This window comes from Rhinolophus sinicus, chromosome 17, assembly GCF_057876585.1.
Source record: "Rhinolophus sinicus isolate RSI-liver-muscle chromosome 17, RSI-T2T, whole genome shotgun sequence".
In the NCBI taxonomy this organism is placed as follows: Eukaryota; Metazoa; Chordata; class Mammalia; order Chiroptera; family Rhinolophidae; genus Rhinolophus; species Rhinolophus sinicus.
The window spans coordinates 188,678,722-188,696,310 of NC_142517.1; the positions used below are offsets into that span (position 1 = coordinate 188,678,722).

At 33.8% G+C, this 17,589-nt stretch overlaps 1 protein-coding gene across 6 annotated transcripts in view; it reads left to right on the top strand.

Annotated features, from left to right (window-relative positions):
• The window catches only part of CREB1 (cAMP responsive element binding protein 1), a 59,256-nt gene extending 45,356 nt beyond the window's left edge, over positions 1–13,900 (top strand). For 4 of the 6 annotated variants that reach the window (XM_074341067.2, XM_074341078.2, XM_019726913.3 and 1 more), the window contains one exon: positions 7,752–13,900. In XM_074341067.2, coding sequence (XP_074197168.1) covers positions 7,752–7,896 — 145 coding nt within the window. In that variant the 3' untranslated portion in view covers positions 7,897–13,900. The remainder of the gene's footprint in view (positions 1–7,751) is intronic. The other 2 variants (XR_002136985.3, XR_012498939.2) reach the window with 1 other exon arrangement.
• Positions 13,901–17,589: the final 3,689 nt, after the last annotated feature.

Below are 17,589 nucleotides of genomic sequence, written 5' to 3' on the forward strand. Positions count from 1 at the left end.
ATCAGCGTCCAGACACTTCTGATTACGGCGAACTACTGCTTGAGCAACATTGACCAAAGTGTCCACTTGTATACATTTTTTTGGCACCCCCGGTATTTCAAGAAGATCAAGAATATCATGTATGTATATTAAAATTACATGTTACATTAAATTTATTTGTAGTAAATAAATATATGATGGCCAGGCAGGCCATGTCTTAATGAATGTTACCTTTGCTCAAAATAATAGGTTTAACTCCTAAGTAAAGATTCTTTTTAAAATAGATTAATTCTAAAAATATCTTGTTATTGACAAAAATCTTAAAATAGAGTTAGTCTTCAACAATAAAAATGCTACATATCAACAATCTATGAAATGTAGGCAAAAGTAATTCTCAAAGTAAATCCATAGCTATAAATGGTTTTGTCATCAACAAACAAAACAAAATATTTCTTTTACTTATATTTACCTTAGTATTTTTGTTAGCTTAGGATTTAAATATTTAGCTTAGGATTTTAATATGGAAATGACTTAAGACAAAGTGAAGAAAATGAAAATACGGTATATAAAGAAATAAAAAGTTTTAAATTGGTGAAAATATTCCTCTGCTGTTCACCCCAAGATTCTTCAAACACTATGAATAAAGTGAAAGAAACATAGAGATTCAACTTAAAGATCTGGATTCAAGTCCTGATCTACCCCTTTTGCTGTGACTTTGGAAGAACATATTAATCTTTTAAACCCCAGCTTTCTCCTTTGCAAAATGGGATCCCACAACCCACCCAGAGGGTTTCTCTGTGGGTCAAAGAAAATAATTCCTCCAAAAGCACTTTGTAACTGTCGTGCTGTGTTGAAATGTTTGTTTTTATGCAATTTCATGTTTCCCGTTCAATAAACCTTTTTCTTGAGATACTATTTATTAAGGGACTAGTATATGCTGTATACGTAGTTTTTTTTAACATATTATTTTATTAGTTCTACCTACGATGAGGGAGAAGCTTATCTTCCCTTTATAGAGGAGACACCCTGTTTCCCCGAAAATAAGACCTAGCCAGACCATCACCTCTAATATGTCTCTGGAGCAAAAATTAATACAAGACCCGGTCTTATGTTATATTATATAAGACCTGGTCCTATATTATAGTAAAATAAGACCGGGTCTTGTATTAATTTTTGCTCCAAAAGACGCATTAGAGCTGATGGTCCGGCTAGGTCTTATTTTTGGGGAAACATGGTATGGTTCAGAGAGAAATTATATATCTTGACATGGTATTTAGAAATCAATAACTGGGTGTACTCTTTACTACTGGGGTTTCACACTTGTAAGTCCTCTCGAAGGACAGAGCTAGGAAATAGACATGTATACTACTTCATGTATGTACACATCTGTATTTTTGTATGTGCGTATTGCTAAAATAAACGAGTCCATACTAACATCTCTGACTGATCTGTAACCAGAGTTCATTTAAGCCTTCCTCCCCTGTGCTTATTTGTAACATCTTTCTCTGGCAGAAATTGGGTTTCCTATAAAGTACAATTTGTTTACATATTTATTTAGTATACAAATAAAATAGTTTCAAAATTGCTAACTTGGACCCTATGAGAAACAAATTTACCAGTTACAATACAGTATTTATGTACAGTTCATTTGTTTCTGGTCTTAAAGTACCACTGAAAGCACTGTTTTCAAAGTTCCTTAAGTTGTTCCTTTTTTCCTCCACCCTCTTCAGTGAGGTTATGTAATACATTTGCAGTACAGTTAGATTTGTCACCACCTTCATTCAATTTTAGGATTGCATATAGTTAACTTTACTTTTTGATGTCATGTATCTACCATCACAGTGCTATACAGAATCGTTATACCACCCTAAAAAGAATCCCTTGTGATACCCCTTGGAAGTCAGCCTCTACCCCCGCCATAGCCCCTGGAAACCACTATTTTCTTATATTTTTGCCTTTTCCAGAATCCTATATAAATGGAATCATACTGTATATAGCCTTTTGGATCTGGCTTTTTTCACTTAGCAAAATGCATTTAAGATTTATTGACAGTGTTATATGAATCAGTAATTGGTCTTATCACTGGTATTTCATTGTATGGATGTACTGTGGTGTTCATCCATTCACCTTGAAGTTCATCTTAGTTGTTTCCATTTTGGGAGGATTATGAATAAAGTTACTATAAACACTTACATACAGGTTTTTATGTGAACTTTCAATTCACTTGAGTAAATATCTAGGAGTGGGCTGGCTGTGTGGAACAGTAAGTATATATTTAACTTTATAAGAAACTGCCAAACTGTTTTCCAAAGTGGCTGTATCATTTTGCATTCCTATCAGCAGTATACAAGAGTTGCATTTGTTGTATATCAAGTGTTAAATTGTTTTACATTTAGGTCTCTGATCCCTTTTAGTTAACTTTTGTATAAGGTGTGAGGTGTGTCAGGGTTCATTTTTTTGTGTACAGACATCCATTTGTCCAGTACCATTTGTTAAAAAGACTGTCCTTTTTCTGTTGCCATTGCACTTTTGTCAAAAATTAATTGACCATATTTGTGTGGTTCTGTTTCTGGACTGTCTAGCTTATTTCATTGGTGTGTGTGTCTGTCCTTTTGCCAATACCATGCTATCTTGATTACTGTTAGTAAGTTTTGAATTTGATAATGTGAGTACTCCATTGTTATTTTATAGAATTATTTTAGCTATTCTGGTTCCTTTGCATTTTCATATAAATTTTAGAATCAGATTGTTGATTTCCATGAGAAAATTTGCTGAGATTTTGATTAGGATTGTGTTGATTTTATAGATCAAATTGAGGAAAATGACATCTTAACAATACTGACTCTTCCATTCTGTGAACACAATATACTCTCCATTTTTCAGCATACAGATACTGCCATATTTTGATTTATACCGAAATACTTACAGGTTTTTGGTTTGGGTTTTCTTGGGGCGGGGACTATTTTAAATGGTATATGTGTTTTTTAAATGTAAATATTCAGTTGTTCATTGCTAGTATATAGAAATAAAACTGACTTCTGTATTAATCTTTTATCCTTTAACTATTCTAAATTTTACATGTTAGTTCTAGGAGCTTTGTTGTAGATTCTTTGGGATTTTCTAGATAGACAGTCATGCTGTCTGAAACTATGGACAGTTTTATTTCTTCCTTTCTAATCCTTATGCCTTTCCTTTTCCTTGCCTCATGTGTCATCAGTGGCTGCTTTCATGCTACAACAGCAGAGTTGCGTAGATATGACAGCCCGTTCGGTTTGAAAAGCAGAAAATATTTACAGTCTGACTCTTTATAAAATGTTTGCCAACCTCACTTCCATCTTTAACTAGAAAAAGAAGAGCAAATTAAAATGAGTGAAAAGAGAAAACCAGTAGATAAAAGTCAATGAAACTAAAAATTGGTTGTTAAAAAAAATCAATACAATTGATAAACTTTGAATGCAAAAGAGAAAAAAAACAGGTAATATGAAAGAAGTTAAGATGTTAAGGGAAAGAATAAATCAAACATAATAAGAATAACACATAAAGGCAAATAATTCAGTAAGTGTAGGTGGAGGACATTGAAATATGATCTGAATGAACTTTTTTCTAAAAATAATGTCTGTCAAAATAATTTCAGAATTTTTAGGCCATCTGTTTGCATGAATGCTTAGAATCATAAAATCCTGTGTCTGTACTGGATCAGAGGTCACCATGTCATCAGGCCAAACCCCTGGGAGAGTCCTTTCATTCTCTTCTGTTCTTAAAAATATTTAGATAGAAATCTTTGAGAAGTTTAAGAGACATGCTCCAAACTTAAGAAGTTCTTTAAAATTTTTATTTAGAGTTCATTGGAATTTTGTATTCTACTCCAAAATATAGTAATGCTTAGTTTAATATGAAAATGCTTGCCATCCCACTACCCCATTAATTAAAATTGGTGCTTTAGAATGACATGCCATGATTATTCCCTGGTTTTGCATACTCATTAATACAAACCTAATGGTCTTGGTTTGGGACACATTGATCAGTCCCTTTTAAAAAAAAAAACAAATGAGGAAACAATCCTTAAATGGAAAGGGACCTGCTGGAAGCTACACAACTAGTTAAAAAGTATCATGTCATCAAATTTAGAATTCCTCTTTGGAGATTAGCAGTTTGAAAGGATCGAAGAGATCTGCGTTAAAGAAATAAGTTAATTTTTTTAGCCCAGTGTTTCATTTTTTTCTTTTAAAAACCATTTTAATCTTTCACAACACTAGTATACAGTCAGTTCTCCATATCCATGGGTTCCACGTCTGCAGATTCAACCAACCGCGGATCAAAAATACTCAGAAAAAATGTTATGTTGTTGCTCACATGTAGTACTGTGTCGTTAGGCCTGTGATGGTTGCCGTTGTACTGAACATGTACAGATTTTTTCTTGTCATTATTCCCTAAACAGTACAGTGTAACAACTATTTATATAGCATTTACATTGTATTAGGTGTTAATAAGTAAGTTAGAGATGATTTAAAGTATATAGGAGGTTTTGTTTAGGTTATATGCAAATACATCATTTTATGTAAGGGACTTGAGTAGCCACAGATTTTGGTATCCACGGGGGTCCTGGATCCAATCCCCCTCGGATACTGAGGGACAACTGGACTTATTTTGGTAGAACAAAGTTGGGAGGTACTAACCTATAGGATCATATTAAACCAGCATGAAGATATAGCATTCATATGGGCACTTGTAGACTGAATTCTCAGATGATGGAGAGGAGAAAGGAAGGGAAACGAGATTAGTCAACCTTGGCTGAAATCAGATTTGTAAGTATATCTATATCCTCTCTATATTGTTAGACTAATTCACCACATACAGAACATCCAAACTGACTTCTGAATCATTTCCACTATCATTCTTTAGATTACTCTTGGCCTCATAGTACTTCCTGGCTTGTCTTCTTCAATGTTCAGTAGAATGTTGGGCCATTTTTAACTCATTTCCAAAAAAACTTTCTCAATGATGCAGTGGATTATACATTGTCCATATCTCTCTATCATGGCCAATACAACATTCCCCCCTCACCCCCCAAATCAGCTTGCATTATACGAAAATGCTCCTTTTTTTCTGAACTGATAGGTTCATGGGGATAAAAATATTAATGGAATTATAATAGACTACCATTTCAGTTATCTAGAAATAGTATAATAATAGCTAACACATACGTAGCATTTACAAAATGCCAGCCACTGTTCCATGTGCTTTTCATATATCAACTCCCTTAATCTTCATAAAGCTGTTTGGTTTTTTTTAATTAAAGTTTATTGGGGTGACAATTGTTAGTACAGTTACATAGATTTCAGGTGTACAATTCTGTCATACATCATCTATAAATCCCATTGTGTGTTCACCACCCAGAGTCAGTTCTCTTTCCATCACCATATATTTGATCTTCATAAAACTTTTAAGGTAGATAATACTCTCTCTGTTTAGTCAGGAAACTAAGGTTAAGTAATTTGCCTGTGGTTACATAATTGAGAAGGAATAGAACCACTTAAACCTAAGATTCGGAAACTGAAGATACTGCTCTTAACTCCTGAAGACCTAGAACCTTTTTACTTTCAACTCGTATGTTCATTCAGGTACTCGCTCTGTGCCAGTCCCCGTGCTACTACTGAGGACATTAAAGAAGATGTGGCCTTTATCCACATAGAAAAGCTTATTTGTTTAGACTTAGTAGCTTGATAAAAAATTTGTTTTATTTTTCATCTGTTAGATATTTTTTAGTGTGGTAAAAAACAATTTACCATCTTAACCATTTTTAAGTATATAGTTCAGTAGTGTTAAGTATGTTCATATTGTTGTGTGACAGATCTCCAGAACTTCTTCATCTTGCAAAACTTAAACTCTATAATATTAAAAACCCCTCATTTCCTCTCCCTCTAGTCCTTGGCGGTCACCATTATCCTTTCTGTTTTTATGAGTTTGACTATTTTAGACACTTCATATCAGTGGAATCATACAGTATTTGTCTTTTTGTGACTGCTTATTTCACTTAGCTTAATGTCCTCAAGGTCCATCCATGTTGCAGCATGTGACCAGCCTTCCTTTTTAAGGCTGAAGAATATTCCATTGTATACATATACCACATTTTAAAAATTTACTCATATGTCAGTGGATATTTGGGTCACTTTCCACCTACTTCTTGGCTATTGTGAATAATGTTGTTATGAACATACATGTGCAAAGATCTCTTCAATATCCTGCTCTAAATTCTTTCTGATGTATTCCCAAAAGTGGGATTGCTGGGTCATATGGTAATTCCATTTTTAATTTTTTGAGGGATTGCCATACAGTTTCCCATAGTGGCTGCCCCATTTTACATTCTTACCAACAGTGTACAAGGGTTCACATTTCTTTGCATCCCCATCAACACTTTTTTGTTTGTTTGGGAATGTTTTATAGTTACCATGTTAATGGCTACGAGGTAATTCCTCATTGTGGTTTTGAGTTGCATTTTTCTATGATTAGATTGATGTTGAGCATCTTTTTATGTGCTTGGTGGCCATTTGTATATCACTGGAGAAATGTTTGCTCGAATCTTTTTACCATTTTTTAACCAGGTTATTTTATTGTTGAGTTGTAAGAGTTCTTTGTATATTCTGGATTAACTCCTTATCAGATATATGATTTGCAAATATTTTCTCCCATCTCTTAAGCTCACTCTTTCATTTCACTCTGTTGATTATGTCTGTGATGTGCAGAAGTTTTTAAGTTTGATGTAGCCCCATTTGCTTACATTTTTGCTTTTGTTGCCTGTGCTTTTGGTGGCATAGCCAAGAAATCACTGTCAAATCCAATGTCTTAAAACTTTTCCCATGTTTTTCTAGAAGTTTTATAGTTTTTGGACTTAACATTTAAGTCTTTAATCCATTTAGAGTAAACTTTTGTATATTGTCCAAGATAAGGGTCCGGCTTTATTCTTTTGCATGTAGATACAGTTTTCTCAACATCCTTTTTTTTTTTTTTTTTTTTTTTTTTTTAAGATTTTATTGGGGAAGGGGATCAGGACTTTATTGGGAAACAGTGTGTACTTCCAGGACTTTTTTCCAAGTCAAGTTGTTGGCCTTTCAATCTTAGTTGTGGAGGGTGCCGTTCAGCTTCAAGTCCAGTTGTCATTGCTAGTTGCAGGGGGCACAGCCCAACCATCCCTTGCGGGACTCTAGGAATTGAACCAGCAACCTTGTGGTTGAGAGCCCACTCCACTGGCCCATGTGGGAATTGAACCAGCAGCCTTCGGAGTTAGGAGCATGGAGCTCCAACCGCCTGAGCCACAGGGCCGGCCCCTCAACATCATTTCTTGACGAGACTTGTGTTAGATTTTTTTAAATGCCTTGAAATAATGAGTTTGTGAGATCTTTATATTTAAAGGATGTTCTTCACACTAAGTTTTACCTTAATATTTTCTTAGTTATCGATATTGATAGAATTTCAAGTTTTACATGTATGATGCAAAATACTTTAATAAACAGTTATGTAATTTTTAAGTGATTGTTCAGCCCTTTCGGTTGTTTGTGGGGTTTTCATATTTAGGACCTTTTTTTTAAAATCAAACTTCTGTGGTGTATTAGAAATTTACATAATGCAATTTCCAAGTCATTCTATATTTTGTCAAATCTATAATAAAATGTTTGTTGCTTTGAACTAATCTCTAAGAAATAAACATATTCCAACCCAAAACAAATGATATAGAAATGTTAACATAATTTTTCCTGTGCTTTTTTTGCTTATAGGGAAGCAGCACGAGAGTGTCGTAGAAAGAAGAAAGAATATGTGAAATGTTTAGAAAACAGAGTGGCAGTGCTTGAAAACCAAAACAAGACACTGATTGAGGAGCTAAAAGCACTTAAGGACCTTTACTGCCACAAATCAGATTAATTTGGGATTTAAATTTCACCTGTAATGGTGGGAAAAGGACTGGCTTGGCCACAACCAGAAAGACGAAATAAACATTTTATTTTCTAAACATTTCTTTTTTTCTATGCGCAAAACTGCCTGAAAGCAACTACAGAATTTCATTCATTTGTGCTTTTGCATTAAACTGTGAATATTCCAACACCTGCCTCCACTTCTCCCTCAAGAAATTTTCAGCGCCAGGAATCATGAAGAGACTTCTGCATTTCATCCCCCACCCTCTTCAAGAAGTAATCATTTGTTTACTTGTAAATTGATGGGGGAAATGAGGAAAAGAAAATCTTTTTTTAAATGATTTCAAGGTCTGTGCTGAGCACCTTGATTGCCTTAGGGACAGAATTACCCCAGCCTCTTGAGCTGAAGTAATGTGTGAGCCGCAAGCATAAAGTAAGTAAGGTGCAATGAAGACGTGTGATTGCCAAATTGACATGTTTTCACATTTTCATTGTGGATTATGCAACATTGTTAAAAGACACCCTCTAAAAAGGAATTTTTGTGGTGTTGAAGAAATTAGAATGAATTGGGAGTACTTTTTATGTACATTGTCTTCAATACTGAAAACTTGTCCTGGGTTCTTAAAAACACTGTATTAACTACAGCTCTTCAATAGGGCAGTTGTTGCTTCTTAGTTCAGTTCTGTATGTGTTCAACATTTTTGAATACATTAAAAGAAGTAACCAACTGAATGAAAAAAGCATGGTATTTTAATTTTAAATTGAAGAAAATGCAAGTACAAAGCTTGTTTTAATTAGTACTAAATTCTTAGTAAAAAAACGCTTTACTCAAACCAACCCTTTGAGTTATATAACAAGGTTTTTTAATAAATGTTTTTGTCATCGCCTTCAAAAATATTTATATTGTCACTCATTTACTTAAGATATTTCTAATTAAACTGTTCCCATTTGCACTTACATTATACCACCAACAGGAAAGCCTTCAAGATGTTAAGTAAAGAAAGTGATATATTTGTTTATAAAATGTTGTGTTGTAGAAAAACTTATTTTAAAACTTTTCCATATTAACATACTTTAACAGAGTATCGCTAGTGAATTTTTTAATGAAAGAAATTGTACGGATATAGTTCTAACAAGTACAGTATTAGATGTGACAAGGAAAGTAATTTTCTTCAGATATATTTGAATGACTGCTGTACTACAGTATTTGGATTATCATTCTTGCAAAACATTGGTTTTGTTTTCTTCTGAAAAGGAGTTATGCTTTAGCTTCCCAATATGCTGTATAGCCTTTGTCATTCTACAAAGGAGCTTCCTTTCTAACTCCTGACTATAACAGCCTGTGTTTGTGTGTATCATACATTGTTTCCGGTACTGCTTTTAATTATTATTCATTGTATTCACTAAGCCTGGTAAATCTAAAAGTTGCCCTTTAAAAGAAAAATAAGGTGGATTTAAAAAATTGGAGACCGATGTAATGTTAGATATAATTTCTCATTTGAGAAGGTTATTTCTTTTAGAAAAGTCTAGAAAATTAATGTTTTATATTTAGTCGTGTGTTGTTTTTTAAAGTTTACTTTGTTGATGTGTTAAAATGTGCAGATGGGTTTTAATCATTTGGTCCATTTTGAAAAGTAAGATTTTTAATATTTGTAAATGGTTTATTTTTGTTTGTAACAAACCATTGTCTTTTTTCAAGGATGAACAGAGTTTATGAAGGAGCATCATTCTAAGAATTGAGTGATGTAGTGTATTTGGACAATTCACCAGATTCTCAAGAAGGCTTTCAAACGACTGTAAAGTTTGATGTTTGTCCTGCTGAGCTAATGGGGAAAGTCATAGCATAAAAATTAATTTGTATACCAGCACAGATACGTCATTTTCCAAAACTGGTTTGATAGAAACCAAGCAAAATCACAAATCTGTTCACCAACTAGAATTTTTTATTAATGAGTCAAAATGTCAAAAGTGAACATTCTGAATGTCATAAGCTTTATAAATGAAAATTGCCTAGTATTTAGCAAGTTATATTCTCTAAAGTTAAGTGTTTTTCAAAAGTTGGGGCTTTCTGTTCAATTAGAAAGTTGGTGGTCTTCTTAGTCCCTGATAAATCAAGGTAATCACTTCCATACTAGCTGGTTGGATTTATATGTTATAAAGACCTGGTTCTTTGTACCTTGAGGATGATTGCACTGGTATGAAGTCAGTTACTTAATGGTGAGGTAAGAAATGTATTCTGTTGCGATCTGTTTAGACCTTTGTAGACTTGAATATTTCGGTTTTTACAGATAGAAATCATGCATCTTTTGTGTAGACTTTTTTTTTAAACAAGAATTGGGGTAAAGGTGTTTGTTTTTAAGCATGCAACTTTGAGAATTTTTATTAAGAAAATGACATAATAAAAAAAAAAAATCTTGTAGCCAAGAACATGTGGCCACATTACCAGTAGTAAATTTTTTTTCTCTTCATATTGGCCAAAAGGGAATGAAAATGTCATCATAGGAATCTGTACATATGCTACTGATTTGCCTAGAGAATAGTTTGGTATCACTTTGCAAATATAGGGCCATGTGGCACTTTTATCTATAGGACAGATTAACTCTAATAAAAATGAGTGGGAGTTTATTTTTGATATATTACTCTTAGGAGTTTTCAAGCTTTGATAGTGTTTAACTGAAAAGCGGTTTAGAAAGGGCTAGATCCAATGTGTTCACATTATTAAAAAAACCGATATCCGATGTAATTTTAAGTTCATTCTTTTTCAAACTCAAGTACCTTATTGGCAACCATAATACTGTCATAGGTGCTCTGTTCATTTAGATATTCTTGGGGGGAATGGCATTTGTATAATATATGTGTACATATATATATATATATATATATACATACAGTATATAATCTGAAGCTCTGAGAGCTCTTAAGTCAGGAATGCTGAGTATTATAGTATATTGAGGTCAAATGAAAATTTACATTTTTCCATGTTCTATTGCATCCCTTTGGTAGTTTCTTGGACTGCATTACTCCAGCACTCATGATTGATTTTTGTCTTCTAATTTTCTTCCAAGCATTTTTTTTTATTGTTAGTTTTCTTTGGCTTGATACTTTTAAATATGTTACTAGTCACATGAAAACTCCCCTCCACCCCCAAAGTATTTGGTTTTTATGCTTTGTCTCTGGCAGCTATAACAGTGGTAAGACCGTTTTAAAGATAGCTTCTGAAAGGCGCCACTGATTTTTCAAAAATCATCCTAAGGGAGGAATTTGGTGTTTTCATTTGAGCAGGGATTTTGTCAGAAAATGTTTTGATGGCAGGTCAGCGGCAGTGCTAGTATCTGAAAGCACAATACCAGCCAGGCAGGCTGTCCGATCAGAAGTCATCTGGCTGAAGTGCATCTCTGTCTCTCAGGCCTAATCCCTACTATCATTTTGACCATTCGGGGTGACATGTGGAATCATACAAAGGCTTAGGAAGAAACAGCAGTGTGTTTAAACCAGATGCTTTTACTTACTTGAAGTGACTTCGATCTAGATTTCTTCTTTTCATCTTTAATGTTTTAAATTCTGTGAGCAGCTACAGTCAGCATAAGTTGGTCTCTTTATTTTAAAGATCATAAAGGCTGCTTCATTTTGCAGGATTAAATAAAGCTGATATCGTAAAGAGTTTGAATTAAAGTGGGGTTTAGAAACAGTGGTTATACACCTTTTCAGTTATTTTCAAGAGGCTTTATTTAATTGCCTTTGTAGCCCTGAAAACTGTTGGTATATTGTTTCCCATTGATTTTAATACAAAAGTTGTATATTTATTTGGATTATATTTACATTATATTCTTTGTAAATGTTTGGTGTAACTTGCACTTTTAAAAATGACCCAGTTTGGGTATTAGCAACTTGAGAAATTCCCTCATCAGTTGTCAACCAACTTTTTATGTCTTTCTCCTTTCTTCAAATCATGGGACTTTTTTAATGAAAACTTTTCATTGATTAAAATATTTTAGCACCTAACGGCTAGCTTTATAGTTGTAAAAGAAAAAATACCAAGAAATTAGATTTGACTAGCCTGATTAATAAGATGGGTCCGAACCCTTATTCTTTTTCATCATGGATAAAAATAGAAAGAAAAGCAACTCAAGTGAATATTTATTTCTAATTTTAAATGAGACTATCCTCACTCCAACATTAATGCTGTCTATATGATGCCAAGATAATCCTTAATTCTTGGCATCATGGAGACCACATGGAATCATTTGACTAAATTTATTTCACTTTAAATTGGCTTTCTTAACGTCAAAGAAATGCTGCCTAAATCTGACTAATTTCAGATAAGGAGGGAGAAAGTGAAGTGTGCTTTAGTAAGCCGGTAGGTGAAGAGTTGTGGGATAAATTTGCTCACTCAGTTGTACAAAGCACAACTAGAACTTTTTGTTCGGTGGCTTACATACATCTTGAATAGTTTCAATGTTGATATGTTGACTTTTTTAAGTTGACTGCACAGTCACTGTACGTACTAGGAACTGGTTTCCTTGACTTTCTAGAATCAATGGCCAGGAAAGGCACTAATCCCTGAGGAGTTGAACATATCATGAAGCTGAGTCAGTATGGAAGAATTTCAAATAAATCAAACAGGGTGCTGAAGTTCCATCTGTCTCATATGCTTATGATAGGTTCTTACTGATGAGTGAATGTAGCTTAAGCCTTTGTATGTGTCCTCAGGGGGCAGACAAACTTTAAGAGGGACCAGGTAACATTTGAGTGGAGGGATTATATTTCAGGTGTTTTAGCTTGAAATTTATTTTTTAAAAAAATAAAAATAGAAAAAAAATAGAACAAAGCCTGTGAAGCAAAACTGATATTATAAACAGGCAAAGTTTTTTAGCACAGAGAGAAAATATTGACCTGTCTGCATTCTGGTACTGTGGGTGCAGGTCCTAGCATGGTATATAACGTGACACATTTTTAATTCTCACCAGCAAGAAAAAGGAAAATGAACAATCTTCAGGAAATGTCTTTGAAAAGGGTCAAACAGTAGGAAATTCAAATTTTACCTACTTTATACTGGCATTATTTAATACTTGCCTACAGAAGGATAGCATTTCCAAGCTTCTGTCTGAGGAGCACCTCAGAGGTGAAAGGAAATCTGAGAGTTGAAAAATTGGTAGGGAAGGAAGAAAATCCCTGCAGATAATGATCTTATATTAGTTGGCCAAGTGAAATGATCTATCATTGTGTTTGGGAGGTTTTATTTTCTTATGTTTTTAAAATTGAATTGGTAAATGCTTTATAGACATATTTTTATCCAAGTGCCACTCCAATTTGTGTATGTAATAAAATTATTTATATTAAAAGTGGGAAATAATTTGTCAGCATTTTTCTGAGTATAGATTTATTAGGGGTGGCAGAGAAGAGTGCTAGTTAGCAGTTTTCCATGTAAATTGTCCCCAACTGATTGTCCACATGTCAGTTGTCAATCCCACCCCAGAAAAGGAATTATTTCTAACCTAGATGTATCACTTGAAACTTTTAGAAACAAAATAATCAGGGAAGTTTCTAGAGAGAAAGGTGTTTGCTTTTTTTGGTTTTACCTTGAAGATTAGAGTAACAATACCTCCCCCCAAAACTATCAGCACAAAACAGGGTATCGATTTTTAACTCTGATGTTGCTATTGGAGTTGAATACTAAATAAAGAACTATAATGAGGGAAATACACTCTGATAAAATTTCCTACATTCTAGAAACATCCCTGTTTTGTTTTTTTTTACCCAAAACTTTTTGTGCTTTATCTGTGTAAAGAGAAAAAATGTACTGAGTTACAATGCATTTAATTAACACTATGTACATACTAGCTTCTTTGTGTTCAGAATGGTAGCATTGCTTTGTATATTAAAGTGATCCTTGTGGATTTGTGGAATATTGTCATAAAGTGCTTTTTCTTACTGTAATCTTTGTGGTATCAACTGTCATAATGCCCTTTTACACACATTTATGTGCAGTCACATAAACATGCTTTTAAAAACTCTGTTTGTCTCTTTTTTGGGGATGGGATCTATCTTGTTCTTTACTAGTACTGCTAAGCTGTATTTTCTTGGACTTAGGTTTATTTTGTTAAATGAGCGAAAGTTATGTTAGGCTATATCACAAGCTTATGTTGCACAGCAACAGAAAACTAATTCAAACAACAAGAACATATCTTCAGTTACTTAATTTTTTACTGTTTTCCTAATTTTTAGCACAAGATTTCTTTGTTCAGTAAGATTGGACAGTGCCTGATTGAAAATTTTGAGATGTTACTACCCTATTGAGACAACCAACGGGAGGCATGACCACCTGTCTCTGATGTCTTCAAATGCATGTTTGCATTGGAAGAACAGAATAGATCACTTCTCAGGTCCCCTTATAATTTTGAAGTTCTGTGGTGATATCATAAAAGGGGTGCGAACGTGGTCAGTGTGCTCTTGGCTTAATGCATAAGAAGATTTTGATAACTTGATTCAGTTTCTGAAAATAGCGGTTACATTTATTCTAAAATACTTCTTTTAAATTATGATGTGTTTATTAAGCATGTCACACCTGCCATTGTATAATTACATGAATTTCATTCTACGAAGAGTAGCCACATAATTTATTGTACAATCATGTATTTTTTAAGAGTGACATTACATAGAGACGACAGGAGTAAACCAGGTTCTGCCTGCTTGCAAGCCACCTTCAAGTGCTAGGATGGACCTCCCATAAAAGCAGAGTACTTATCTTCATGTATACCTTTGCTGTCACTTGCTCATTTCACAAATCATTGAGGACACGCTTCCGGGCACTGTAAAGTCCCTGTCCTCAAGAAATGCTAATACACACAGCCAAAGAAACAATTCTAACATGTTTATATGAGTACAATTTTAGCCCTGAGTTCCAGACTTAACATTTGTCATCTCCACTAGAGGGTAAAACACAGGTCCAAAATAGAACATCTAATTTTTCCTCTAAATCTGTTCTTCAACTGTTTTTTTCCATCTTGTAGATGATGCCACTACCCACTTAACTGCTTAAGGCAAAAAAAAAAAACAGAAAAGCACTGCCCTAATATTCTTCCTCTCATTGTGCATTTTAATTTCTCCACATCTTTCTTAAATACATTGACCAAATTGGGGCTTAGAATTCCAATGCCCTAACAAATGAAGAGGAAAGATGATTTCCAGTTTGCTATTTTTGTTTTTGGTTGAGGTGCAATTCACGTAACAAAATTGACCAGTTTAAAGTGAACAATTCAATGGCATTTAGTCATTCACAATGTGCTACTGCCACCTGTATCTAGTTCCAAAACATTTTCATCACTCCAGAATAAAACTGTACCCATTAAGAGTTACTCTTAATATCTCCCTCCCTCCAACCCCTGGCAACCAGCAATCTGCTTTCTGTTTCTGTAGATTTACCTATTCTGGGTATTTTATATAAATAGAATCACATGATACGCAACCTTTTGTGTCTGGTTTTTTTCACTTACAATGTTTTCGAGGTTCCTCCACATTGTAGCATTCGTCTACTTCATTCTTTTTTATGGCTGAGTAATACGCCATTGTGTGTGTATGTGTGAGAGAGATGTGCCAGTTTGCCAATTCATCTGATAATGGACATTCGGATTTCCATTTTTTGGCTATTGTGAATAATGCTGCTATGAACACTGAAGCACAAGTATTTGAGTCCCTGTTCTCAATTAAAGGAACTGTGAAACTTCCTCAGCAGCTGTACCATTTGACATTCCCACCAGTGATGTATAAGGTTTCCAGTTTCTCCACAAGCTATCCAACACTTATTTTGCTTAAAAAAAAAAAAAATTATGGCTATACTCATGGGTGTTAAGTAATAGTGTGGTTTTGACTTACAATTCCTTAATGACTAATATTTAGCATCTTCATGTGCTTGTTGGCCATGTGTACATCTTTGAAGAATTGTCTGTTCAATTCCTTTGCTCACTTTTAATGAGTTTTTGTTGTTGAATTTAATGAGTTCCTTATATATTCTGGATATTATACCCTTATCAAATAATATGATTTGCAAATATTTTCTCCCATTCTCTTTTCACTTCCGTGATAGTGTCCTCATACTTACTGTTTTTTACCTTGGTTTTTTAAAATAATATGTACATTTGGAAAACACTACAAATGGACAACAGTAAAGTTTCTTTTGTATCGTTTTAGTGACAATCTGCATATGCATGCAAATGTATATTCTCCCTTTTTTACATAAATGGTGCTTATTCACTGAATGTATCTTGGCAATGGTTCAATTTTAGTATATGTACACCTGCCTCTAACAGGTATGTAGTATACCATTGTATAAAAGTATCAGTTTATTTAACTGGTACCCTCTTGTGGACATTTAGATTGAAACTTTTGATTTACAGATATACACAAGTTAGTATATTTAGGATAACTGAGAAGTGGAAATTAAATGTGGCTTCATATTTGGAGGTTGTTTCCTAAGCATTATCAAGAATGCTAAATTAATAAAAATATGTTGGTTAGTATTTTTTATGTCACACTTTCTTTTTTTTTTTTTTTTTTTAGGAAGAAAAATTAGAAGTAGCAGAACCAGTCTTTCAAAAGATTCTGAAGTAGGTAGGCCTTCCTTTTCTCTCCTCTGTTACACTGTTTCCCCTTCTAATCTTCCTCAGAAACAGTTGTTCTCAGCAAGGAAACTTAATTTTTCAGTATGTCATCTTTACTAGTGTTAAATTTTAACCCTTCCCTGGTTGTAGGAAGAAAAGCATAACATAAGATTTCAGAGCAGAATGAAACTTCTAACAAATTCTCAATTTTTAACGTGACATTGAAAAAAAAAAAAAAAGGTAAGAAAGAAAGGAGGATTGCCAGTGCTAAGAGAACTCAAGTCTCCAGTTTCCCAGAACAGGGCTCTCTATATACTCACTGCAATGTCTTGCCTCATTCTTGTTAAAAGAACTTGAAAATGCTATTTCTATCTAGGTAGAGGTTCTGGGGAGCAGCAGAATTATGACTGTTTCTCTGACACTAAATCACATGGTCTGCTTCACACACTATTAAGTCAGGCCCTGTATCTAGGACCTCTTACTAATACGAGTACACTGAAAACTGATTTTTAAAAGTACTTTAAAATTTTATTTTTGTTTTCTTGATTTAAAAATTGACAGGAAATGCTTCTATCTTTCAACCACCATAAGATAGCGATTAAATGGAATTGATGTTGGAGGTGAATCGCTTACTTAAGTTCATGATAATTTTGTTGTTGAGAGTAGGCTTTGTATTTTGATATCCCTGATACTTTATTTATCCCTTACGTTGGACAAGGAGAAATAAAGCACAGAAATTAGGCAATTTAATATAATAAAATAACTCATCTGTAAAGGAATCTGGGTTTTTCATGAGTAATGCTTATTGAACTCCCTTGATGAAGAAGGCACTGTGTTAACTTGAAATACAAAATACGAGATACAATCCTTGTCCCTCCGGAGTATAAATTGTATTTGTTAAGATAAAACATTCCAGACAATGTTGTTATCCTGCTCTGAAAGAGTTTTTAATCTACTGTTCAGTTAATTTAGATAAAATATTTTGATTTACTAGAATTCTGATCCTTTTGTATGAAAGAATAAGTGTTCCGCTAGAAACTATTTGAAGATGATACGAGGGCTTCAGATAGTTCTTTCGGGAACGAAAGTAAGATACCCATAAGAGG